The sequence below is a fragment of the Erithacus rubecula genome (assembly GCF_903797595.1).
Source record: "Erithacus rubecula genome assembly, chromosome: 6".
In the NCBI taxonomy this organism is placed as follows: Eukaryota; Metazoa; Chordata; class Aves; order Passeriformes; family Muscicapidae; genus Erithacus; species Erithacus rubecula.
Genome location: NC_136688.1, coordinates 501,357 through 528,593, shown reverse-complemented (window position 1 = coordinate 528,593; position 27,237 = coordinate 501,357). Strand labels below are relative to the sequence as shown.

Sequence of the window (27,237 nt, the reverse complement as noted above, 5' to 3'; positions counted from 1 at the left end):
ATATCAACTGTTTTATTGAGATTTTGCAGGTATTTGTACTTAAAGCTTGATGCTCTGGGAAAGGCTGTAGGGCTGATATTTACAAAATGCCACACTTCCATTGCACTAGTCAGAGTGACTTTGTCTTCTTGTGAGGAAAAAATCTCTCCTAGCACAGAAAATAAAAATATCCTCCTTGAGATTGCATATTGAGCTTTAAACCTTTAAACTCCTCTTTTCCAGAATGTAGCCAAATCATTTTATAGCCTACTGAGAAGAGATACTTGGTGGTTCCAGTTCATCGCTGAGCAGACACAGCTGAGGTTTTAGAGAAGCACTTATCCTGTTGGCAATTCTTGTATTAAAAGTAGTAACTGCCTGGCATTTTGAGCATGTGAGACACATTCCCATGGTGACTGCCTAGGGAGAAGTTTCTTTCCTGCTTTTGTGGCTTGCCTCAGTAAAACCCCGGATTAATTTGTTCCCTGTTGTGGTATAAAAAATTGCACAGCTCTTCGAAGAGTGTCTGTGATGATTTTTGTGTCTTGTGACATTTCTACAAGATCAGTTCTATTAATTCTTTGCTTTTTTCTTTCTCCTTTTATTCTTATGGCTTAATTTTCTGGCTGGTTTTTTTTTTGGGTGGCAAAGGATTACAGTAGTTTTGTTTTCTTTTCTCAACATATTCTTGACCTGCCAAGTCTCGCACATTACCCAGCAGTGATACTGTGCTCACACTGAACAGAGAACAGCAATAACTGTTTTTTTACAAACAGTGAAGCAGGGGCAATCTTAGAGCATCATGGAAGAGTAAGATCAGGTGATTTTTCAGGGCATCTCTAGGCATATATGCTAGACAGTGTTTTTTGTCTCTATGGGTTCATGTGGATTGGAAAAAGCCCAATTGTCCAGTTTTCCAGGATGAGACATATCCTGTGAGTAGGAGATTGTTAAGGCAAATGACTAAATCTGAATTTGCTTTCTGATAATACTTTGATGGGAGTTTTTTTAATTCAGGTAGAACATATAACAAGCAGTTTGAGTTTCTTTCTGGAGCTGGAGATTGTTTTTCTTTTATATTTCTTAGCAACTCCTATGACTTATATAGATGTTAGTGGGGACCAGAACTATTGTAAATTAGTGCAGCATAAGCAATATATTGCATAAAGAACAGTGCAAGACTGGTAAGATGTTGCAACAGTACCCTTAAAGAACAGCAGAATTTCTATACAAAATTTTGCATTTGTAAATGAATAAACTCTTTAATTAATTTCTTTTGCTGAGCAAAGGAGGAAAAATTTAAAAAGCTCTCTCTTCCTAACTAGGCTACCCTTCAAAATAAAATATAAAAAATGTTATTTGCTTTAATTGCTTCTGTGTTCTCACAAACCCATTTAAAAAACATAGCATAGCCACAGTCTTGTCCCCAGCAAAGTTTATATCCATTAATAACCTACAAAAGTATTTATTGATAACATTTACTTGATACACATCCACATCTTCAAAGCTGAAGGTAGATGTTAGTAACAAAAACCTGTGGTGTCTCTTCAATACATCCTATTGTATCTTAAACATTCAAACATTTCAACACCAGCACGTTTGAGATGTATTCCTTCTGTTTGTCACCTGCTGGATTCTTCTGACTGTCATAGAAGAACTTGAATTCTTGAAACAGATTTGATATCTTAGTTTTTCTCAATGTATCACTTCGGAAATTGATGGTGTCTCTGTTGAAATTTTGTTCTTTTTGTTTTTTTTTTTTCTTGCATTGCACTGAGTTCACATAAATATTACAACATTTGGTTAAGAGGGAGTAACCTTAACTGGTGGATTTCACCAACACTTTCAGCAGAACTGGAGTCAGGCTGAATGTATTTAAATTGCCCTAGAACTTAAAATTTGAAGTCTAGACATAGTAGTGTTTAGCAGAGAAAGAATATTCTCAACTAGTGGGAAAGAAGTGAGCTGGCAAACAGGCTGCCATGTTTTTATAGCCCATGGGAAGTCAGGTTTTTATCCCCACCTCACAGGTAGGACAAGAGACAGCAATGTAGCTGTAAATAGAACATCTTCTCCAAAGTCCCAGCCCCTTGTCCCTCTTTTGCTTCAGTTTCAGAAAGCAGGTATGATTTCACACTGGGCTATTTCAGATGAAAGAAGCATTATGATTAATCGTAAGAAAAATGTTCTTGTGCAAATATTATTCTACTGAATGGGAAGTGAACAAGAGCACAGAGGACCAGAGCATTCTCTGAAAACTCTTACCATAAAAACAGGAAACTCTCTTCAGTTACTGTTTGGCAATCCATCACTGAGTCTGGCTGTGCAATCCTTCCTTCAGCTGAGCAATATGTGTGAGAAAATATTCCTTATGAGTAAGAGTAAGTGTTTTGAAACACTCATACAAGCAATTTTTTGTAGACTTACACTGAATTTCTTAACACTATCAGTCTTCTGTCTAACTTTATTACTCATAGTGCTAGGTCATGCCATTTTATCGATGCAGTCACAATCACATTGCTGTTGACTCACAGCAAATGCAAGGCATTGACACCTTTTTTCCACCTCTGATGTGATACAAATACATCCACAATGAAAGTCATGGCAACATGACTAACTGAAACCTATCTTTTGCTTTTTAACTTAATGGTTTTGGTATCTTGAATTGATTTCTATATTGGGAAGTAGCCCAATATCTCCCACCCATCCAGAGAAAGCAGTTTTGTGAGTCAGCTGAACTAGCAGTTTGTTAGAGCAAGGCATGTCTAAGATATGTTTTTAGGCTGTTCAAGGAAGACAAGAGGATCTGTGTGCAATGATTGGTAGCAAATCATCTGGAAAAGTGGTTTCTCACTTCATCAGCTGCTTCTGCTGTTTCTAAGACATCACAGAATCACAGTATGGCTTGGGCTGGAAGGGACTTTAAAGACTACCTTGATTCAATCCCCTGCATGGGCAGAGATGCCACGCTCTAAGTGATGCTGCTCAGGGCTCTGTCTAACCTGGTGTTGAGCACTCCCAGGAGTGGAGCTTCTCTGGGAGCCTGTTCTAGTGCCTCCCAGCCTCACAGTAAGGAACTCATTCCTAACATCAGATCTAAGTCTTTTCTCTTTTAGTTTAAACCCTAAGCCCTTGTCCTATCACCATCTGTCTGTGTAAAAAACTCTCCCTCTTTTAAAAAACCCTTTAAGTACTGCAAGTCTGCAGCGAAGCCTCCTCAGTGCCTTCTCTTTTCAAAGCTGAAGAATCCCAGCTCCCTCAGCCTCTCTTTGTGGGAGATGTGCTCCAGTCATTCCCACATGTCCTTGTGCTGGGACCCCAGAGCTGGATGCAGCACTCCAGCGGGCTCTTACGAGGACAGAGTAGAGGGAAAGAGTCACTTCTCTGCCCTGCTGGCCACGTTCCCTTGGATGCAGTTCAGGATCCTGTTGGCTTTCTGGGCTGGGAGCACACACAGGTGGCTCATGTCCAGCTTTTCATCCATGACAAATCCCAAGTCCTTCTCGTCAGGGCTGCTCTCAATGTGTTTCTCTCCCAGCCAGTACTCTTATGTCCTGGATGGATGCTTTTTCTAGTGCTCTTGATAAACCACTTGATGAATTTTGCTTCAATTAATGTCCTTGGTGGGGGCAAAATATATTGTGGTGCTTTATTAATTAGTAACTGTCTCAAATTTTGTATTTATTAAGATAGAATATTGCCAAACTGACATTTGAATTGACTCTTGCTCAAAATGAATCCAGTGTTGTAGAACTCACTGTACCTGGACTGAAGTCTGCCATTGTATCATTTGCTATTCAAATGTGGATTTAGCTCTGGACCTTTTTGTAAAATCCAGCTGTATCTCTTTAAAACAAATTACTAGAATCAATGAGCATCACAACAAAGTCACTGGCTTCTCAATGATTCCAGCACTTTTGGGAAGCAATGATGCTTCACTATTTGAGGATGATTGCATGCAGGCAACAGTGCATTGCCTTTATGTATCTCCACCGCCTAAATTATATGTAGGATTTAATGTAATATTTGAAATCACTGAATAGTAAGGCTACGCTGCCAGTGCCTCTTTCCCGTTCTTCCCTCAAGCAATAGAATCTTCACTGCCTTTAATGAATTGTTAAAGTTAAATAAACTTTTTTTAAATACAAAAAAAGATCACAATTCCCACCATATTTGTGATAGTAACAGCATCGTGTACATACTAATGTTTATTGCAAACTCTACTTATTAAACATGTCTTTTTTTTTTGAAACCAGCTCTAAAAGATTCATAACTAAGGCTGTAAGAATTACTAAAGATATTTAACAGCTCATGTAGCTTAGTGTATGAATAGCCTGCATACATCTTAGGAAAGTTACTTGCTAGTCAGCATTTTCAGTATAAATCTCAAGATTCTTGAAACGTTAGTATATGGGTGGACAGAGTCACAAAGAGTCCAGAAAATGGAAATATTCTGCCACCAAAAATTCCATGAGAAGTTGCCTGCTAGGCAGTCTGATTACAGGCTATGGGATCCCTGTCATTCTTGTATTAGGGGAAAAACTAAGGGAGTGGTGAATGTGACAATGTTCTCTTCCATCATCACAAGCTTGCATAAGAACTTTCCCTTCGACTTCTACAGATCATGTCCCACATTGAGAAGCATATTCTGAGCAGCCTCCTTTTTTTCAGTATGTCTACCAGAGTAATGTTATCTCTGTTTTAACTGGCAGGCTTTCAGAGCTTTTGAAAAGATTCCTGAGGTTCCTTTCTTTGATTGGATAGGTGACAGAGCAGCAAATAGGAATAAGGCCCTTTGGGCTCCAGGCTGGGGATCTGTCTGCTGAGCCACTCTGTGTGGCAACTGCTTTTATCCCAAATAACTAAATCGGTTAAACAGTGAAAACCAGACTCCAGCTATTATTCTCCAGCTTTGTTTGTGTGTTCCTTCACCTGGATTGCATGGAGCTGATCCCAACTGATTGTCCTCAGAGCCCTTGTTAGTCAGCCTTTGGGGTTAGACTGCTCACTGTACAGCCTGGAGCTCTCCCCGTATCGGCAGTGGTGATTATGTTTTCATCATTTCCAGGGGGGCATATCAGATAACTAATTGCAGACTATGATATCACTGCTTGCAATTTTTCCCCCGAGGTGCAGTGCAGCTGTACCACGTTCTACTGGAGTCTGAAAACTTTCAGCTCCCTATTGGGTGAGACTATTACAAAAAAACTAATATTAATGTCAGCAGCAAGGAGGTTTATCATAAGTGATGACACAGTATAGGCTCACTCAGGATGTTTACCAGAGCAACAGTTGCCACGCAGATAAAGCATGATTGGAAGATGCATTAGCAGATTCTTTTCTTCCTACAGCAGCTGCTGAGGACTGAAGCTTATTTCTTGTACTTACTTGCATTTTGAGTGACTCTGTGAATGCCTGATTTATTAATAGCACTACCCCCACACCCATTGTTTTAAAGCAGTAGCCAGGAGAGCTGCCAGTTATGAGTCTGGACATTTTTGTCCATCAGTAAACAGATGCAATGACTTTGATGTTCAGAAGGCAGATTCATTAGGAACAACAATTTGGAAAAGAGTCAGCAGCATGAGCTTTGTCCCACATCCCATTTCCAGTGTGCACTCCCAGAAGTAAGACAGAAATGCAAGGAATACTTGCTAGTTTTTGTTGGAGAAAGGAGAACCTCCCTCTGGCCTCTGTGGATACCTCTGGCTGCATTTCTTTTTCTCTGCAGAGATCCATGTCAGCCCACTTGGACCTCAAGGTTAGCATGGCTGTCCCGTGACTCTTCATGCAGCTAGCAGCACACAGGAAAGTGAGAAAGCTACACTCTTATTTGCTTTTTACAGACTTAATTACTAGGTGCCCAAATATAACTGGGTAGTAGAAGCAGCTTAGGCACAACTTCAAAGAAGTTCTGACTTTACACCTTTGGATCTATGGAGAGTCATCCTCACTTTCTTGTCGCCACACCCAACTACTAAGAATACGTTGTCTCTATTTATAGCAGGAGCTCCTTGCAAACATGCAGGTAAAATCCCTTATAAAGTGTTTTCCTGGATATTGCTGTCTTTAAAAAGCCAGGTGTGCAGACAATTTTTCTTTCCCTGGATATCAGCTATTAATTAGGGATACAAGAATGTGGGATTAAAACTTTCCAGGCTTAGACCATTTTTCTATGCCAATCTGAAATGAAAATATGACATTATAAAAAATCCCTGAGGGAAACTTTTGTCTGTGTTCCTTAAACCATCTACATGTATTGTAGCCATGTAAACATTTAAACCTGACTTTCTTAGGTGATTTTTTTTTTTTTGTGCAAATAAATTATTTTAATTTCAGAATTAAGGGTAGTTTCAAACTGGAAAACAAACCTCTTATTTTGCTTTATTTAAGTACCCACAGGGGATACTTTGAGAACCAAAAATACCGTTTATTGCCACTAAATCTGGAAATGTATTTCCTATAAATCATTGTAGGTTTCACAACTTGGCAATACTCCAAGGAAAGTATTTCATGGGACAACTCCCAAGAATCTGTGAAGACTTACTTTCACTGTCACTATTTGGAAAAGCCTTGCTTATGCTGCAGGTGGTCTATTTCTAGACTTGTTTCTCTACTCTCTTTAGAGCATGGTGGTTAGCAGAACAAGAATATCATAACTGGAAGAACAGTAAACCAGCCACACTTAATGATGATACATGTGGCTTGATCCTTGGCGCTTTTGTGCTGGGATTGTAAAGGACTGCTTGCTTCATTTCATGGGGATCTTGCAAATTTGACTTCTGGATTTTGATCAGTGAGTAGTCATCCCAGTTTTGAGTCCTCTTTTCCCAGCACAGTGTTCCTTTCCTCATCATGCCCCGAGGGATCCAAGTATAGGTGTGTTTTAATGATGTCGACACGTGTCTATTAGTGACTGTGGCTGGGATTAATGAATCATTTTACATAACCTAGCAAACAGCTATCCAGTGGTTTTCATCACTGACTTGGGCTTCAGTCCAACTTCTGACATAAAGGTAAAAACCTCTGTATCCTGTTACAGTTGCCTGGGCTGTGAGTTGCTTGAGTGAAGTTTTTTTGCTAATAGACTCTAAAAAAAAGATAGAATAATTAGCAAATAATGCCTTCCAGGCCATGTGTGTTGTAGTGTATTAGGTAATCATGCATACATTGACAAAATGTTTTGGATCCTGAAATGTTTCATGAATCCATCCCATATGAAATTTTGTATTCAGAGGTCATTTTCTCAAGTCAGAAGTAAAATATGCATTCTTATTTAGCCATGAAGTAGTTTTCTAGAGAAAATCAGAAAACCAGGCATAACTAGAGATAGGTTGAACTGAGAGCCAAGATCTGGATTGTCCAGACCTCCTCAGATTTTAGGACTCATATGGCCCAATTCTCAGATTTGCGTGGAAAGGAATCTCATAGTAATTACTAGGATTTTTTTAAAAAACATATTTTAATCTGTTTCCAGTAGCTACTTCATTTCTAGCATGCATTTAAAGCAGGTGATGATATTCATAATGTAGGTATCAGTGCTAAGCTGGTGGTTGTTCCTGTTCAGAAGTGTCAGTACAAGATTCCGTAATCTGTGATTATAAGGAAACACTTGTCCATGTATATGTGCCAAGGGCTAGAACTCAGTTTAATAAATTTAGAACCAAGTCCTTACAGTAAATGTAAATCCTATAGTCTATTAAAACCAAGAGAATGAAAACTGCCAAACCTCTGGTTCTGTCTCTGCTGCCAGCCCCACTTTAGCACATCCTGGTGGCCTATCAATAATCTTGAACCACAAACTGAAGAGGAAAATCCCCATGAAAACATCCCCCTAACATTTCCTGGTTGCCATGCAGTGCAGTGTGTGGTTTTACTCAGAAGTCTGTTAGTGCATACGAGTCTTACACGTGCCTTCGTTCAAACGGGCAGGGTGCTCACAGATCTTCCCCTTGCTTTGCTTTGATGTATCTCTGCAGTTGCTGAAAGAGCTGCTTTTTTTTTTAACCTCAAATACCAGACAGAACCCACCTTGAGAATGAAACCCCCAGGTGGTGTCTCTAAAACAATGAAAAGCAGGGAGTAGTGCGTGAGACATCCATACAGTATAGCAAAAATTTAATGGAAAATCAATTCCAGTGGGAAGAGTTAGCGTGAGTCAGTGTTACTCATTATACATAAGGGTTGCAGAATCAGGGTGGAAATGGAAATTGCACCTGGTTTCTTACAGTGACAGTTTCTAACAAGCCTCTCCTATTAATTATCAGGGTGTAACTCACACTTCTCTGACAGGACAATGCTCTGCTGTGTGAGGTGATTCTAGCCCACCAGTGGGCTCTAGCTAGCAAATTGTCTGGGGAACCAAAGTTAGTGATTTTGGCTGACAAGTATTAATTGAACCTGGTTTAAACATGTGAATGAGGATAGCAGAGAAAGGTTTGCATGCAGCTGCTTGAGAGAGGGCACCAGAAATCCCAGCAAAGATGGTCAGAAATGGCCTGTGTGGAAGTTCATGTTCTCCATGCTCATAAAGCTCAGCACAGACAGGAGCATGGCTGTGGTTTGTGTCACCCAGTCTCATGGCCTGGGTGAGATAATGATTGTGACAATTCAGAGGTATTTTGCACTGTCTTCATGGGCTATTACTAAACAGCTGCAGCAGATCATGTGGATGAAGGAAGAAAGGAAGGCTTGTGTCCCCAGCCCCCAAAGCCAGACAGCTCTAACGGGGAAGGAGGGAAAGTTTGCGTGCTGTTGGTGATTTCACTGTGAGTCCACTCTGAGTCAGCCCCTGTGAAGCTTCAAAAACGTTAAAAGCAATAGTTTGTCACGCAGAGTGAGTTTTACATTGCCTTGGCTCTTGGAACACAATAAAAATCCATCTTTTGCATAACTGTGTTAAAGCCAGCTAAGCAAAATCAACATAAAATTAACAGATTTGACCTTCCTGCCCTATGGGAAAAGGTGAAGCATATGCTTTAATGTAAATTTGACAGTCATATTTCTTCTTTAAATCAAAATTACTCTACAAGCCTCAGCAAGGGAAAAAATTTAAGACATTAATTTAGTTTCGATCCCATTATTTATTTTTATATGGTATTTATTGGTGTGATCAGAATTTTTTTTTGTTAATTCAGTTAAGGGTCCCCATTGTGTGAACATTAAAGTCTGAGACCCTGCAGTAAAAATGCTGTGTTCCCTGATAGCTCTGGGTTTGTATTTTGTCATTTTTAAAATGTCGTAATCACTGCTTCCAAAGAGTAGATGCTGAATTTATGCAATTTGCTTAGGCTGTGAAATGCCATGTGAGTTCTGGGTACTGCTCTGGTCCTTTTTCCGCGCTCAGCTCTTCATGAGCAGAGTGTCTCTGCCACAGCAGTGGTACTTTTGGAATAGTAGGCGTGGAAGATATCATCAAAGTGAAAACAAAATGCTGGCTCAGCATTACTTCAGAGCACGGCGCCAAGGAATTGGATGGCCTCAAACCCAGTTTTGAGAACTGGATTGCCACACTTTTCCTGGGGTTTCCTGGACACCCATGTGATCTCTCACGCTGCTCAGGCTTCCTGGGAGCCTGGGCTTGGCTGCTGTGCATGCCTGCAGCAGCTGGGCAGCACACGTGCACCCAGCCTGGGAGTCCCAGCAGGGTCCTGCTGGGCAGGGTCCATCAGGCTGAGCATTTCCATGGAAAACGTACATGGGTACACATGTAGTTCCACTAAGCCTCTTTGTGTAAATAAGCCTGCTTTTTTAAACAGCAGAATTGCTCTAAGTGGAATTCTGGCTATGACTGAACCTCAGAGTGGTAATAGAGCATAAATTTTAGTGTTTCAACCAGGAATGAGCTGAGGTTTGATGATAGCTAAATCAACTCGCTCTAAACAAGAGTGAACTTCACTTTATAGGATTAACTGCAATCAAGTGGAACCCAAAGCAAGTGAATGTCCTGCTTCCACAGGAAAAGCTTTTTAGAAATTAGCCTAAAATTATCAGAAAACATGTTGATGCTCCAAGAAAATTCATCTCTAAAATCTCTGAGCTTGTTACTTTGAAGTAATCAAATACAACTTCATGGTCTGATCCCCATATTTAACATTAATGCCTAGGCCTCACAGAGTAAGCTTTAGGAAGAGAGAATCAAGAAGGGAAAACTAAAGAAAAAATTTTTCTTGCCTAGGCCATTTATGCTTTATGCAGCTACTGACTGGACAACTTCCAAGACAATGTCAGGCTTTGAATATGAAATATTTGGAGCCAAAGTAGAAGTCACTTGTATGGCAGATGTCAGAGCAGCTCCATCCCATAGCAGTAGTCAAGGAGTGGCAGAAGGGACAAATGTTTTTTAATGACATATGATAATAAAAATATTAAAAATACTGAGAACTGTAATCAGCAAGACTGTTAACTCTGAAATACAAATTGATTTTGTCTAAGTTAGATGTTTTTGTCAGCCGGTATACTGGGGAAGGGGGAGTGGTTGGAGAAGAGGTATTTTTTCCATTCTTTTTGTGGAAAGGCTACCCAAGCAATAATAATAATTAATTCTGTTGCCTGTGGTATTCAAGATTGGATGCACAGCTTTTGAACTCCTTTGGACAAGCAAGCTTCAAGACTGTTGGACTCCTACCCATGCTGTGAATAGTTGTCCTCTCATGCATCCCCCCGTCTGCATCTAATCCAGTTTTTTAATCTCCTTGAGTGTTTCCTGTGAGCTATGGAAAGGAACATTCCTAGTGGTTTACACAGAGGAGATACCCTGTACACAGAATAACATAAATATATGAATGGACAAAAGTAACTAAAGAAAGAGTGCATGCCTTGATTACTATCATTTGCTTTCACATCTATGCTATAGAACAAAATAGACTATCAGGCAAAAATTACATTAGGGAAAATGCTTATTATTTATAAGAAATGTGTCAGTGCAGATGTGCAGGAAGTGCATTTTGTGTCTTTTAGAAAAACAGTTTTTATATGTCATCTTTTATTTCAAATAGACAGTAAGGACACACCCTTCTAAAACTGGAGAAGACTGATCTATTTTTCCCATTCTTGCATATGGAACTTCCATTAAAATTAAGATAAAAATGAGTCATGCTCCTCTTTGCACTGGAAATCATAGCTACTCCTATGAAATGTGCTCTGCAGTTGTCATTCTAGTCTGGAGTTGCAACTGCATTTTTTCTCTTGAGGGAAAGGTGGGGCAGAAGCAAAAATAATTCACGTTGCTTTGAAGTGTCCTGTTGTTTACCTTTCTCTCTCCACATATGGTTATTCTAATTTGTATTGATATGATTATAATTAACCCTTTCATCTGCACAATAGTGTTAATGGTATGTTAAAAGTCCTGAATACCTCACAAAAACATGTTGTATTGCTAGTTTTGGGAGGCTGGAGATTTGCCTCATGCCTCAACCCAAAGAGGGGAAATATGAAAAAGGTGATTGAAAGTGGCAGTGCTTTTTCTGAATTAATTGGTAGCTGTTACTTGTGGGTTTGCTTTGAAGGCATTATACTGGAAAATAAATAATTTCCAAGTCTTCAGTGAAGCATTAGGTCTAAATTTTTAACATTGTTTTTTCTTTTCTTTTGATAACAGAGTTCAATGTAAGTTGCAGATATGGAGGAGTTTTTCATGTTGAAAAAAATGGTCGCTACAGTCTCACACGGTCTGAAGCAGTTGAACTCTGCAGAGCTCTCAATAGTACCTTGGCAACACTAGAGCAGCTGAAGAAAGCTCATGAGCTTGGATTTGAAACTTGCAGGTAAAGAAATTCTTGAAAACATAATGTATCATTACACCACAAGTGTAATAATTACATTTGATTTACTGTAGAGATTAAGATTAGCTAAATAAATTATATTCTGTAATGAACAAAACATCTTTGTATATGTGTGTCCTTGCTCTGGGTCCAGTAACAAGTAAATCCTTGATTCATATAGTTTTAATATTTATTTTTTAAAAAAAACATAATCTCTCACAGATAAAATCTAAAGGCAACAAGATATTTACAGAATAATGAGCTTATTAGGAAGATGTTCAGATCCTAGTGTTCACTGAACAATTCATTTGTTTCTCCAAAATTTTAATACTTTCATTCTGTTACCATGAGAAATAGTAGTGACATCAATACTGCTTGCAACTATTTCCTGTTCTAACTTGTTCATTTCACAAGTATTGTGGTGGTGGAATGCATGAACAGAGAATTCTTAGAAGATTCTTTCATCAGAAGTGGAAATGTAATTTAAAATTGTACCATGTAATGACTAGAAACAGTTCTTTACTCTGAGGGGAAAGTCCTTCATAACACAGTGGGCATGTTCTTTTTCTGACATTGGCCCATGAACATACACAGCATTCTGAATTGCCCAACACTACTCAATATTTAGAGATCAAATTCTAAATAATGCATAGGGGTAGAGATTTCTGTGCAAGCAATTATGAATATCCTAAACTATGGAAAGTAAGCTGAAATATAAAGACAATTGAAAGAAGAAGAGGGATTTTTTGGTTTTTTTTCCCCCAAGAGGAAGCTGTAATTTTTAATTAATGTTACACTTTTTCCCTAATTCACAGTTTACCAGATGACAGATTTGGATATGTAAGCCAGGTAGATAGGATTTCTTCCTCCCTTCCTTCTGGCCAGCCCTTCCACCCTACTACTTTCATTTATTTATCCTGTGCTAGAAGTAGTCCTTGTCAGTAAGCTTTAGTTCTTATTAAACATGAGTAGGAGAGGGAAAATATACTGCATAAAACCATCCAAATGTATGTGAATAAGAAGAATCAACAGAACATAACACAAGTAGGTCAATAATGGTTCGTAAAGTGTCAGCACTGTAAGCTTAGTTGGGAGTGTGAGTAAAGCAATTTATAATTCCACCTACAAGAGAGTTTCAGAATGCAAGTACCTGCATACTAGACATGAAGCTGGAATGATGTTCATAGATAATAAACTGCAAAGGTGTGACATTTACTCCTTGCTGACAAACCATTCCTCTCAAGAAGTAAAGCAAAACCCAAACCAAACCCTAGTTCTTGTTACCATTCTATCACATCTCCAGTTAAATACATTGGAATCAATCAGGTGTTACAGGATTGCAAAACAGTAATAATGTATTGTACCTTATGTAACCACAGTCTTCACTGAATTATGTGAGCTCTGTGCACAATAATCACACTGTTCAACTGAAAGATATAGGAAGAATTTGTGGATGAATGGTTCTTGTATTTCAATATTTTACTAGGCTGTCAATTTTTGCAGAAAATGATGTGTGTTGCAATCATTCTTTAAACTTGCTCGAGAGCCATAAATTGAGCCCTCAACACTTCTGTGTGGAATGTCACTGAGAGGTGTGTTATGTCAAAGCAATGAAAATGTGAATCCCTAAAGAATGGGAATTTAGTGTCAGGTGGTACAAACTGCACTTGCCTCCCTCACTTTCACTGCCTTGCTCTGGAACTAGTCACTCTAGCTAGCTAATGAGATGCATATTTAATTGAAATTAATTTAGGTCTGGAGATTAAACACAAAATTATGCTGAGTGATAGGAGGCTGATGTAGCTGCATATGAGAAAGGAACGCTCAAATGGAAAAGGAATAAAAAAGCAACAAAACAGTGTGAATAAATGCATGCACTTTTGAAAAGTAATGGGTTTTTGTAGCTTCTTAATGTTTGAAGTGACATCTGCTGTAGTGAGTAATATGGTTTATTTACCTCTGTTCTTCACAGGTATGGTTTTGTGGTGGGGCATATAGTTATCCCACGGATCAACCCCTATCACCTTTGTGCAGCAAATAACACTGGCATTTACAAACTTTCAGCAAATTCAACTGCTCGGTATGATGCATACTGTTACAATGAGACAGGTAAGGAGATGATGTATGATGCATTTGAGAAATAGATTAACTAAAAATAACATATGTAATCTCATAGTTAAGGTACTGGATTCAGGGCTTATATAATAAACATAGCTGTGAATCTAAGAGACTGTTGTCAGCCATGGCATTCAGCTCTTCTGTACATGCAGACATGAGCTTTACAGCCAAGAGCAGAGTTTTTTGTGTTTTAGGAGTGGCTGCCACCTGCAGCAGCTCCAAGGCCTGTGATGGCCCATGGACACAGCTGCTGCTCTCCTGTTTGCAGATCCATTCACTATTTGCTCAGGCAAATCTCCATTTAGACACGAGGCAGCTGGACAGCAATGTGTGTCAGCAGTAGACCACCTTCTAAGGTTTTGAACTTTTTATTAGTTGGAAATATTATAGTAAATTATTAGAAAACTGTATAAAGTCTCTGACAGATGCTGAACACGCTCTTTGAAAACAAAATCTAAACTAACTTCAAGGATCTTGAATTTCAGTAGGTTGTGGCATTCATAGTGGAAGCAGTGAGCTCTCACAGAAAGCTGTAGAAAAAGTTTTCATTGATGATTTGAATGCAGTGATTTTTTATGTTTTGTTCTCAGCAGTGATATAATTAAAAATCTCTGCATTAGTGTAACATCATGTGAGTTGCCATTGCCTGTCACTCACAGATGACTATTCACAGATGGCTGTTATGGTGGTGTCCATGCTCTCCAGATCTTTATGACTGCTCCCAAGCATTATTCCCACCAGCAGCATGAGCAGGTAGCTGGTACACCAGCCCCAAGGGGGGCACCCCAGGAGCCAGCAGTGCTCACCAGAGCAGGGCACTCGCTGCCTCTGCACAGCCCTCCACAGAGGGGATCTTGTCAGCTAAAAAGGGTTAGAGTTACCACTGCCACAAGGGTAGTGGGTCTGACTGCATTGAAACTGGGTCATAAGGCTGTGTTAACCGGCATTGAGTGCAGCCATTGTCTGGAATGGTTATGGAAATGGAGAATCTCGTTGTTAGCTGACAGAACAATCTCGAAGTTCCCCACCTGAGAAGATGGTACACCAGTGAATAACATTTGTTTGGAAATTAGTTTTTATCCTCCTCATCTGAAGTTTTGTAATTATGTACAATTGATATGAGTATACATGTAATTTTTTAATCCATATTTTCCAAATTAATCCTTTGTATTTTCATTCTTTCACAGAAACAGCAGATAAAACATGTGAACCAGTTGTAAAAATAGATACTTCTTTACTCAGTAATCAGGATGAAACAGGTACTGTACTGATTAGAAAGACATTCACTTGCTCAATTTGTAGTAACTGTTTATCCTATTTGTACATAAATGATCACTAATATTAAAAAAGCCAAGTGAAACAAGAAAAATCAGTTAAGAGATGTTCAATAGAAATAAAAGCAACTAGTCACTTGTCTTTCCCTAAAGCCTGGGGAGTTTGGTTTATCTCAGGGTACTAAACATTTTTTATATAGACATTTAACATTTTTGTCATCTCAGAGCTGCTAACATCCCTTTGACATATGGAATTTGCTCAAGACTGCAACCTTCCTACATTTGATTTGAGCTGTTTGTTAGAAAAGCTGCTGGAAGCTGAAAAAAAGACCCACAGTAAATTATTTCTTCCAACTCTAAATTCTGGTTGACTTTACAAATGCCGAAATTTTATGCTAAAATCAAGAAGTTTGATAAAAATGAGTGACGCAAGTCAGGCCCCACAAATGTGACAAATAGATAATTATCATATATGCATTAGACATATTTTAGTGATCTGGGTTAGATGGGGGGGCTAAAATGGGTGAGCTGGTATTAATCCATAGGTGTTACTCCCTGCTCTAGCTGTGTATCTCCCTGTCATCAGCTGCTTTATTCCCTTTCCACAGTCATTGACAACGCGGACGGCTCCCGGTACAACCCGGACGGCACGCGCCACACCGGCGGAGAGTCCTCCACCTCAGGGGTGGATGAGGAAAATGCAGGTAGTGGCTCAACTCATGAGACAACCCCCATGGATGCCTCCATCAGGAGATCCAGCCCCTCGTATTACGGGAGTCCAACTCCAGTCTCACAGCTGCCAGATCATACTTCTGGAGGAGGCGAAAAAGGAATTCCTGGAAAGGATTACGGTAAGGACGGTACTTGCCACTAATTTCATGGGGCCCTGCCAAATACAAACACCATATGCTTTTCTATTTACTTTATTTAATCTTTTATCTTGCTTGTGTGGCTGAAATTATCAGAAGTCTGACCCACTCCCGCTGAACATTAGGGATACAAGTATAAGTCATCCTCTAAGTACAGTAAAGTTTACTGTGTGACTACAATTTTTATCAAATTACCAATAACTTGAAGGATACCAATATTTTGCATCACTATCCTCAATATATATACTGAAATTAAAAATTAAAAAAAAAATTCAAGAGCATTAGGATAATAAAATTACTTTTCACTGATGCTATACTCGTGGCATGTTATGCTTGTTTTGACATGTAGCTACCACCACAAAAGGTAAATCCTAAGATTCTCTTACTAAGGAGCTAGGATCAGAAACATTCCCCACATTCCCCAAGGTGTGTGCTGTGTATCTCTGTTACCATCTCTGCTTGCATGAGTAGTCTAGATTTTTGGATTAAATCTCAGAATGTATCTCAGCAGAGGAGAGTATGAGTAACTTCACTCATTGCTCTAAGATGCCTGTCCTCATGGTGTACAGCTACAATGAGATCTTGTGGCACACAAACAGATATTAGCCAGAATGTTCATTATCACTGTGATACATTCTCCTCTTCAAATGTTCTGAGTGATATCCTTACTGTGTCAGTAAGGTAAGCTTATGTGGGATCTGCACCTTTCTTCTCTCTTGGACCAACAAATGAAGGAATGAAGCTTGCAGGGTAGAATAGCTGAAGTGCTTGTGAGTACTGCATTGCAACTGAGCGACTGGAATAGTAATAATTTATCCATCACCATACAGATGATGAATTTCCATCTGTGTCACCTGACATCTCTTTGGGGACGGTGGCTGGTGATTTCCATGAAGAAGATGACGGACAGTATCCTGCAAGTCCCAGTAAGATTTATGTTTCATAATAGCTACTTTACACATAGATCACATTAAAACTGCTTTCTTCTTCCAGAAGGACATTCTGGTAAGTGAAGTATACAACACCTTAAAATTGGAAAGACATTGAAATACACTACTTTCCTCACTGGTTAAGTGGAAATAAACTTCACTCTGGTACAAGGGGAACAAAATCATTTACAGGATGTTTTCTTCAATGCTTGTACCTGAGCTCAGAAAGATTGGGTTGTTTTGGGTTTCCCATGGCTTTTCTATCACACCTACTTACTCTATGAGGCATCACAGATTAGTACAACCTTATTATCACTTTACGTCAATTTGTTTCTGAGGTAGAAAAGGATATTTTTGTAGATTTATGATATTATTCTAATATATTTATGTTTGTGAATGGAGGTAATCCATGTCAAAACCATGACCTTAGTCACCAAGGCAGTGCTTTATATGGCTGTTCCAACTGCCAAGCCATTTTGCACTACAAAAACTAATTTCATTCTTGCTGTTGGAAATATGCATGAGAAAAAATTGGAGGCTGTGGTGGCTCCACAGTCTTTGAGGACCCAAAAGAACAGTAGCCATTTTCTCTTCTTTGTCCTTAAATAACTTTAACCAGTTGGAAAAACTGCTTGTGATGATTTTATCAAATATGTAGTGCACATCAGGTGCAATAAATAAAAAGCTTTTGAAGTCCTCTTGCATGTTTTAAAGTGGAAATAACGTACATATGTTCACTCTAGTTCTTATGGTTAGAGTGATAAAGATCTTTGCCACAGAAAATAAATTGAACCTAAAGGGAGAACATTTTAATTATACAGAGGAAATCTTCAGAGGCATGTTGTAGTAAAGATCAAACTGATAGAAATGAAAGTTTCTTCCCACTGGCTTCCCATCAGGGGAATCCATGAGGAATTTGCTTGATTGTCTGTTTGATTGCTGATACGTGGTCAAATGGTCTGAGTGACTTGTAGAAATGGTGCCCTCATCACTGTATTTAGAAATCACAGGATAGAAGAAGAATGATTGTATGCATTACACAGTTAGCAAAAGCTCTGCTAAAACACATAAATTATTAACCCCAAGCATCTTTCCTCAGGAGACATGAAAGCTAGTAATGCCTTTTGAGTATGTAGATGGAAGAAGAAATATTAATTCTATTTTACCCCAAACCTTGAAAAAAGTAGAGAATTTTCTGGTGCTTGTTTCCACTGAAGGCTTTTAGTACAAAATGTTGCCTGTAAGAGGTGAAGGGTGCAGAAAATCCCTCCTGTAATAGTGGGGAGTTTTGTTTACTCTGTTGGTGATTTTTCCCTTCTATATGTTTGCTTTTATGTGCAGGTGTGACTTAATGTTTCCTTGTACTGGTGTTTCTGTACCCACTGCAAAAAACTGTATATTGTTTCTGTACAGGAACACTTTCTGTTTTAATTTTATTACTTTATTATCAAATGTATTGATCCTAAATATGTATGTCCTTTCCTGTTGCTAGCAATTGTCTCTCATGGGCAAGACAGAAGGAAAACAAGAGATATTTAAGATCTGAAAAGATCAAAGAAACTGCAGAGTAATGTGATAAAATATGTCAATACTGATAAATTTGTATCACAGAAGTGATAGCATTGGCATGTTTGTTTACAGGGTTAGGATTGATAAACTGGTTCTCTGGGAAAAAAAAAAGAATAATGAAAGTAATGCACCTGGTATCTTTGGCTGTTACTCAGAAACATCATTTTAACACTGAAGCGTTTAACTCATTTAATTTTACAGCATTATAAATTAATAAGTAACCTAGAACTCCTTTTAGAAAGAGGTAAAGTATAAGCTGTGCATCTCTGAGAAGTCATCCAATATTCAGTAGCACAGGAGAAAGTGACACGGAGAACAGTCCAAAAACAAAGATAAAGCCACGTCCCAGTATCTGTTATTTAGCTTGTATAGCAATACAGGCTCAGTTTTGGCCACAATTTAATTTCTCAGGGAAAATCCCACAGATGGGGAAGTAGAAAATTAAGAAATAAATAAAGCATTTGTCATCTATCTTCAGACAGATGGCTGAAAATCTATCTAATTCTATAGTGTGTTAAAGTAAGAAAGAAAATTGGCATCTCTCCACCTGTATACTACAATTCATATGTAAAGTTAAAGTTTTTTAAGAGATATCTAGCTTAATCTAAAGAATTCTTTGCTATGGTTTGAAATGAGCAATTGGCACAGCTCCTTCTTCTTCAGATAATACACATTAATTATTTCTCTGGATTTGGACATCATTGGTGGTATTCTCCATAAAGCTGCTGGTCCAGATTAATACACCATCAGCACTTTACCATTGACTTTCTCCCTTGCCAAAGCAGGTTTTAGTCTTTGCTATTAGCAAATTATGACTCATCTCTAGGTGTGCCATGAATCAGATGAAGGAATTGATTAATGAGCTACCTACATGAACAGTAACTCTGGCTGATTTTTCTTCATCCATATGTGATAGACACATTTGTATCTATTTGCATGCCAATACCTGTTTGGATGTACACTGGATAAAAAAGCTGTAGATTCCTGTAATTTTTTGAAGCAGAAACATCTTTCCATTCTGATATACCTATCACAAAGTTGTAGAACTTAATATTTGATATGTTGTATTCTGAGAAGATGTTGTGGATTTGTAATATGGCAGGAGTAAAGCTGCGCCTCTCTCGCTGTGATATACTAATGCCTACCTGGAAAGTGGTTCTGGTGTAAAATTAGGAGACATCAGGTGAAGGGGAGTGCATGTGCCTTTTGTAAGGAATGGTCTCAGTTCTGAGCTTAGGTTCTTGGCAGCATTGGCTTCATGGATACTTCTTGCATCTTTTAATTTTATGCCATCTTGGTGGATGTTCCTTATTCTGGACTCTCTTTCAAAGACTCTCCACTCTCTCCTGTGAGGAACTCATTAACCCTATGGAATGTGGAGAAGTTAAAACCCCACAGGGATTTTGGATGGCTGCTCTCAAGGGAGCATGCTCTTTGCTGGGGCTGCCTAAGGTGCTTGCATCTGGCTGCGTGTTGGAGGAATGTGATGACACCATGGGTTCATACATTCACCCTGCTCTCACATCCATCTCTGGGCATGAGCGTGCTCAAGGTGCTGGTGCTGGTGGACTTGACTTTGCTGGAGGAAAAGCTGCTTCTCAAGAAATAATGACAAGATCTTGGTTAAATGAGCCCTGTTGTAACAGCTGCAGGGCCTGACCATGACAACCTGGAGAAAACCACCACCCAAGCTTGGTGGAATCCGTTCCAAGACCACTGGTGGTGGTCGAATCCCGGAGAGAAGACGCAAGAACCCACGCCGGCAGCCAAGGGTAAAGAATGCCTTGCTAAGAGGCTGCTTTGATTAGGGCTGAATTGCCAGAGACAGGGGGTGAATGTGTGGCATTTGTGACTGCTGCTCATTGCTCTGTGCTTGAAGTAGGAAAAGCAAAGTCCTGGGCTCTGTCTCACGGGCTGTCCACGTGGCAGCAGTAGAGAGATGTTCACACTGTCCACGTGCAAGAGTCCATGGTTAGTGCTGTGAGCATACAAAGGGTCCCAAATGTATCTAGGAGCCCTAGTGGGGCAGATTCAGCAGGGCCATGGCAGAGTGGTGGTGAAGCCCTTGTGAGTGAAAAGGCCAGGAGCAGCCACAGCCCTGGGAAGCTCGGGGCTGTAAATTCTCCTCTGTGATTGTGAGGCTGCGAGTGGGGAAGGCAGGAAAGCTGAACTGCTGCCAGCACAAGGCCTTGTGGGTTAGGGCTTCATGGCAGATTTAACATCATCACAGCAGATGTGAGCTCCAGTGGCAGTGATTCAGATGATGAAGACTCTTCTGAGGAGATGATGAACCCCACAGTGTTTCCAGGCTGGGGCAGGAGTGTGGCCAAGGATGAGACTGCTCCGAGTCCGAGTAAGGAGCTTGTGTTGTCCTTGGTGTTGGTTTGTTCTTTTTCCTGTCCTTCCTGGTGTTCCTCCCCCTTAGCTGCACATATATTGTTTGAAAATTGAATGATATTCTCGTCAGCTGTTCCCTTCAGAAATACCTTTTTCACGACTGGAAAATTATCTTAAGTCCCTATGATTAAAATATGTCTCTTCTTTCACTTCTTAAAGTTAGCATCTCAGTTTTATGTTCATTCAAATGTTTGCATTTACTCATAATTTTCCAAGACAAAAAAGTTTCTCTTTCATTCTGTTAATTAATTTTACATGTTCAAATACTTCTAGTTCATGTTATGCATAACCGACAGCTATTCAATAGCAAAATTCCTGTCTCTGGAAGATGCTCAGGCACAATTTGGAAAGGCCAGTCCTCAAATCCCTTTTTCATTGGGAGCTATCAACAAAACAGTGTCGTATTTGCTACATTCTGCACACTTCCTGTGCAGTCTTCTATCATCACCTCATTTTTTTGTGACCTCAGATGTCTAGGCATCATCCAGTATTTCAATTGACATATTTTAATATATAATCTTATTTTTCTGGTGTGAATAGCCCTACAGTGGTCATCTGAGAACTCTTTTTTAGTTCAAAAGCCATTCATAAATGAAATATTTTTTTTTCTGAAAACCAGAAAAACACCACATATGAAGGTCAAAGCTTAAATGCAACGTGTCATTGAAGTACATAAACTGCTATTTGGCTTTATGACTGGGGAATTGCCCCAGCCCTGGGGTTTTTATTAGTATAGATGTTGCTGTTGATTACTATACTCTAATGCTCTTATTTGTACAAATATATTGGTTTGTTCTATTTTTGAAAATTTATTTAATTTTATCTTAACACGTCTGTTGTCTATGTTCTCTTTTATTCAGGAGTCACTGTTCATAAGCCTTTTATTTTTTTGAAGATAGTGCAGTATTTGTGTTTTTTTGGCAGTGGTTTCCATTTTTAGTAGAAAATGCAAAATCAGGAATTCATCTTGCTTTGGGACTTTTTATTTTTCTTCCTGTGCTTTGGATAGTTTTGGTGTTTATTTGTCTTTGGGACTCTGCACTGGTGACTTATCCCACATGCTTTCCATAATTTTGAAGGCCTAGTGGTGTCTGCATGATCCATGGTTGAAAGTGTATTCAGTCTCTGGTCACAGACTCTTGTAGAAGATCTGTTTTATCTTTTTAATTGTATTATAACTTTCTTGTCTAATACTGGTTTCTTGTCAACATGCTCTCATTTTTTTGCTGACCTTCACTTTTTTTGCTCAGTCATGGATATTCTAACATGGTACATCTTGAGCACTTATCAAGCATGTTTTTTGTGCATTGGGATATCTGCCATATTCTTTAGGTCCAGCATTATTCTTAAAACATGAGTTAAATTTCTACAACACTCTAGTGATTTTGCATTGCTTCTACTGTACATTATTCTTCTGCTGCTTGTTTTTCCCATTTTTCTTGGGAAACTTTCCATCAAATGCAAAGAAAAGAACAACAGGTTTGATGTGAAGGAATTTGATAGGAAGAGTAAAGAGGCTATAGCTAGGCTGTGCAAGAACTTTCCATTTCCCATCACCTTTATGGCACACATGGACAGTAGATTCAGAGCGTTGAATCCTCCATTGTCCCAACAGCTGTGGACTCACAACACGAAACATTTCTGGGAATCACCACACAAGACCATTGGAGCCCCACCTTTACAGATGAAGAGGAGCAGTATCCTAGCTCTGCTAGCAGGGGTAAAGCAATCAAGCATTTCAGATAATACTCAGATTTCTGATATAATTCAGTGAAGTATGACACTCGGGGTGCAGCTGTTAGTAATTCCCATACCATTAGGCTCAGTTCAGTGTGATACCTTTAGTACATTATTTGTGCTAGAGCCCTCAGAGGTGGCATCTGTAACATTCATCTGTCACTCTTTCTGTTGTAAAATCTGAACACAAAAAACAAAAAAGGGATCTAATGCTACAAATACATAAATTGTCCTACAAAGGATGTTATTCTACCTCCAGATGAATGTGAACATTTTGCTACCAGTGTTAGTGCCAGTAGCCAACTAAGATACCAAAATCTTTAATTCTAAAATCTCCTGTAGGCAAAAGCTTATAGAATGCATTCTCAAGCTATTTTTCTGTGTCTTTCTTATTTTGAGATTGTTTTGAACAACAGAAACGTATACAATTGGCATTAGAACAGGTTTTGTAATCACACAGAAATGGTTTTTGTGATAATTTTCTTTTAGTGGTGAAGTGCTGTTAGATCAGTTGTACACATACATTGGTTAATATTACTTCTTTTTTGTGAGACAATATATATGTATTAGGTTTAATTTATAAATAATGAATTACATTTGCATGAGTGCTCTCTTTACAAATATTTCCTTGCCTGTATGTGAAGATAAATATTCCTCCAGTTTTTATCTTCTTGGGAAAGAGCACAGTTTCTCTGTCTGGTGACTTATGGCGTGTAACACATCCAGCTCATTCTTTGCATGCTCTGATTAGGGACCTTAGCTTTATTTTTATATGTCATTCATAGAAATGTTTGATACTTAAGACAAATATATTTCTAGCTGAGTTCTTATGCATATCTTAGGTTTAGCAATGCATCTTTTCCAAACCTTTATTAGAACATCTCTTATGGTGGTGGTACTTCAGCTGATTTCTGACTGCATCTTCTGCTGTGTAAACAACAGCAAGTTAAAAAATAAGCAATGAATTAATTTTATTGGTAAGAACTTTAATTATTATTGAGTTCAAAATAAGTATCCTTATCTACTTATATGAACCTACTTATTTAATTCATCCAATCTCAGAAGAAATTACAATTTCCTTAGGGTTTAAAGCTTTGTAACTGTGCAATTGAGATAACTCAAAAGAGAACGTTCATCAGTGTTTTGTTTAAAAAAACAAGAATACACAAACTTAACAGTTACGCTAGCATTAATAAATAATTAATAAATACAAGATGGAGATGCAAGCTGTTGTTTCTCTGAGCTCTTCTGCTTCTTGGACATCTTCTTTTTATCTTACACTGTTCATTGGGATCCTTTCTAGTGCACTTAAATCTTCTGCTGCTCCTGGTGATGCTTTTGTATGAAAAGATCTTTTGTTTTCTTTCATCTTTCATTTCACATGAAATGCAACATCAAGAAAAAGCCAAAACACAAAAGCCAAACACCTTGTTATGTAGACCATGATGATAAGGATATTGATGACTGATGTTGAGCATTTTGATCATTATTGATTCAATCATCATCTTACCAGCACTAGTTGCAAGTGAAAATGAAAAACATCAAGGACCAACCCAACATCCAGTGTTACACAGCATTCATTCTGGAGGGATCAGTCAAGAACAAAATCCTGCAAATACCACTGGCAGTACCGAACAACATGAATTTGCTACTGCAGGTGAAAATTATTTTGGAAAGGAAGCTTCTACAGGTAATCTCATAGGTCACATTTTAGTAAATTTTCAGTGTTTTCTAAATATTAGTTTTAGGATTTTTGCTAGCATTTTTGCACTCTGAGGCCATAACACAGGTTCTGTGAATAAACCAGAGCAATTTTGGTGTTATATTATTTTTTTAAATTAGTCTGTTCTTCAGGCTTGCTCCTGGATGTTTCTCTTCTCTTTGTCTTGCATGTCAAGACCTTTAGTAGGTTAATTCTGTAATTGTCTCCTGCGTTTTGTGTTGTGTGTCATGCTGTCACCAGCTTTCAACAAGCTGTCTACCAGGGTTTTGTCTGTAGGAAACAGAGGTTTAAATGTAAAAATAATAATGTGCACTGCATTTTTCACTCTTTTGGGAATGGTGTTCACTCCCCTGTTGCAAATCATTATTGGACCTGGATTTTTTTTTCCAGTTTTTGTTAATGGCAGTTATAGCTAAAAAAATTTATCAAAAGTATCTACTCATCCGACTTTTGAATTGTGGCAAGATGATACTGGTGATGAAGGGAAGAAAACAAAGCATAATGTAGAAAAAGAGAGGGGCTTCTCTCTTTCATTGGTTGAATCAACTGAAACATAAAAGAAAAAACTATACTGTAAAGGTGGTTACTGAAAATTGATATATTTTGATTTCAGTTCCTATGAGCATACCAAACTTATGAGTTAATGACAGATGTGCTGTACTGAGCACTGCAACAGTGAATTCATTACAGTCATCATCTGCTCCTGTGGATTATCAAATACAGGTTTCTGATAATGTTATAATACACTGCTACAGCAATACATAATGGCCTATTTGCAATTAAAATTGTAACACACTGGAAAATTTCTTGCTTTTTTTTTTTTTTTTCTTATTGGGTTGAAGGGGTTAAGAAGGTTTATGCTTTTTACAAGATTTGGGTACTCTTTTGCTATGATTTTCTAATAAAAATTGCAGGTTGGTTGATATGGATAGCGTTTTTCTAAATAATTACATTATCAAATATTCTCCAGCTGAATGAATTGTGTGCACCATTCACAAATCTGTAGCATGATCTAGCATTCCCCTTTGTCACAATTCCTTGTCTGTTTTCCTGGAGATGCTGCAACTAATGAAACAGGGGAAAAATGGGATATAGTCAACACACCCAATTTATGCGATTAAAGTATTACTGTTGGGTCATATCCTTGCAGATATTTGAGTTTTTAATTCTGCATCAGTGCATTTTGGTTTGATATTCAACAATACAAGATTCAGAGAAATACTTCTGTAAAACAGTAAGACACCTTGATTCTGAACAGCATCAGTTTGAGGAAGGAGTTGGTCCCACTGGCAAAACATAAATATAAACCAGGATGAGAAGCAAATCTACTGTACTTCTCTTTGCCATTAAATGTAGTAGACATGTGAGCAGGGCCTGTCATAGAGACAAGAACTGAAGAGGAGAATAATGTGGGAAATGGATCTTTATGTGCTGAGTTGATAATTGCTTCACCATCACCATCACAGCCACGGTCCCCAGCCTTGGGGCCAAAGAGAACGACTCAGCATACGAGCCATGGCTGTTCCCAGACTGGGATGAGGGAGAGGACTATGCCACACAGCCTGCTGTGACAGAGAGAGCTGTTCCTTCCAGAGACAGCAGCCATGAAAGAGAGCCTTCCACCACAGGTACTAGTTATAGTGTCTGCTTTGCATGTTGCATCACTTCTGTCTCTCAGGTGGCCTCTCCTGGAAAGATAGATATTACATGAACTCTTAGACAGGAGTAATTAATCTCTCAAAATAATGACATAAACTGTAGAGTGATTGATTTTCTCTGTCTGGATGATGGTGGTGAAACAGAAGATTTTAGCTCCATATAAAAACAGTTGTTCTTTACTTTCCACACCACTTATAGGGATTTTCATTCCTTAGTGAAGCATGGCTGTGAAATTGCATCCAGCTCTTTACATAAGTTATATAATTTAGTGATGCCAGATTGTCTTTATCATGAAGTCCAATCCATACTTATGTATATTTTTAACCTCAAGAGGTTAATCTATTTAATTTGTGAACATTCACCTGGTGAAAAAGCATTGTTTTCATAGACTTTATTGAAATATTTATCCCTCTGGTTCATTCATAGAATGATGAGAGGCAGGAATCTATAAAGCACACATGGAATTCACAGCTATTAAATAACCTGTGTTTAAATCATCTGTTATTAAACCACCATAACAGCTGTTGCCTCTCCTGATGGTTCCCACCACGAAGAGCCAACTCAATCTGGGATAATGCCTTGGGATCCTGAATCAGAAATGAGCACTGAAGGCATCGTGGATCCCACGGATGCTCCTGAGGATGAAGTTCTCCATGGGACCACAGCCACAATGATAAAAGCTGGTAATGACTCTCCTCCCATGGGTACCAGGAAAAATAATGGATTGTACTCATTTCTCATGTCTGGTGTGAAATGAGACATTATTTCTTCTGAAACTGACTTCTTTCCCATCTTCAAAGAGTGCATTCTTGTTGGGAAATTGCAGTGCAAATGTTTTTATGATTTTGTTGCATATCAATATCCCAACAAGAATTCCTGTCTGTTTAAGGATTTCTTCTTTTCCTCTGTGCCCTGTTTCTTATGTCCCCTGAGTTTGTTCAGGTGTGTTTTTCACTGAGAAAGTTGCTGCTTTCTGGAGGTGGCTGGTAGTGTAAATGTTTTTCATGTCTGGTCTTTCCTGGTCTTAATATTTCAACACATGCTCTTAATAATTTAAAATATGAAATAATTTATTGGAGTTTGTTCATGTAGTTCTGCAAGGTTCTAATTTAAATTCTCGAACTCTGCACATTATCCATTCAAAATTATGCTCATTCAAAATACTGCTTTTTTATTTAATACAACAAGGTGTGTTTTTTATCACACTGTAGTTGTTTGGAA

At 38.6% G+C, this 27,237-nt stretch overlaps 1 protein-coding gene across 10 annotated transcripts in view; it reads left to right on the top strand.

The window, feature by feature from the left end:
* The window catches only part of CD44 (CD44 molecule (IN blood group)), a 45,068-nt gene that overhangs the window by 6,270 nt on the left and 11,561 nt on the right, over positions 1-27,237 (top strand). For 5 of the 10 annotated variants that reach the window (XM_079308367.1, XM_079308371.1, XM_079308369.1 and 2 more), the window contains exons 2-12: positions 11,579-11,744; positions 13,714-13,850; positions 15,047-15,118; positions 15,742-15,984; positions 16,833-16,928; positions 20,147-20,272; positions 20,734-20,853; positions 22,513-22,617; positions 24,148-24,324; positions 25,824-25,985; positions 26,538-26,699. In XM_079308367.1, coding sequence (XP_079164493.1) covers positions 11,579-11,744; positions 13,714-13,850; positions 15,047-15,118; positions 15,742-15,984; positions 16,833-16,928; positions 20,147-20,272; positions 20,734-20,853; positions 22,513-22,617; positions 24,148-24,324; positions 25,824-25,985; positions 26,538-26,699 — 1,566 coding nt within the window. The remainder of the gene's footprint in view (positions 1-11,578; positions 11,745-13,713; positions 13,851-15,046; positions 15,119-15,741; positions 15,985-16,832; positions 16,929-20,146; positions 20,273-20,733; positions 20,854-22,512; positions 22,618-24,147; positions 24,325-25,823; positions 25,986-26,537; positions 26,700-27,237) is intronic. The other 5 variants (XM_079308370.1, XM_079308368.1, XM_079308372.1 and 2 more) reach the window with 5 other exon arrangements.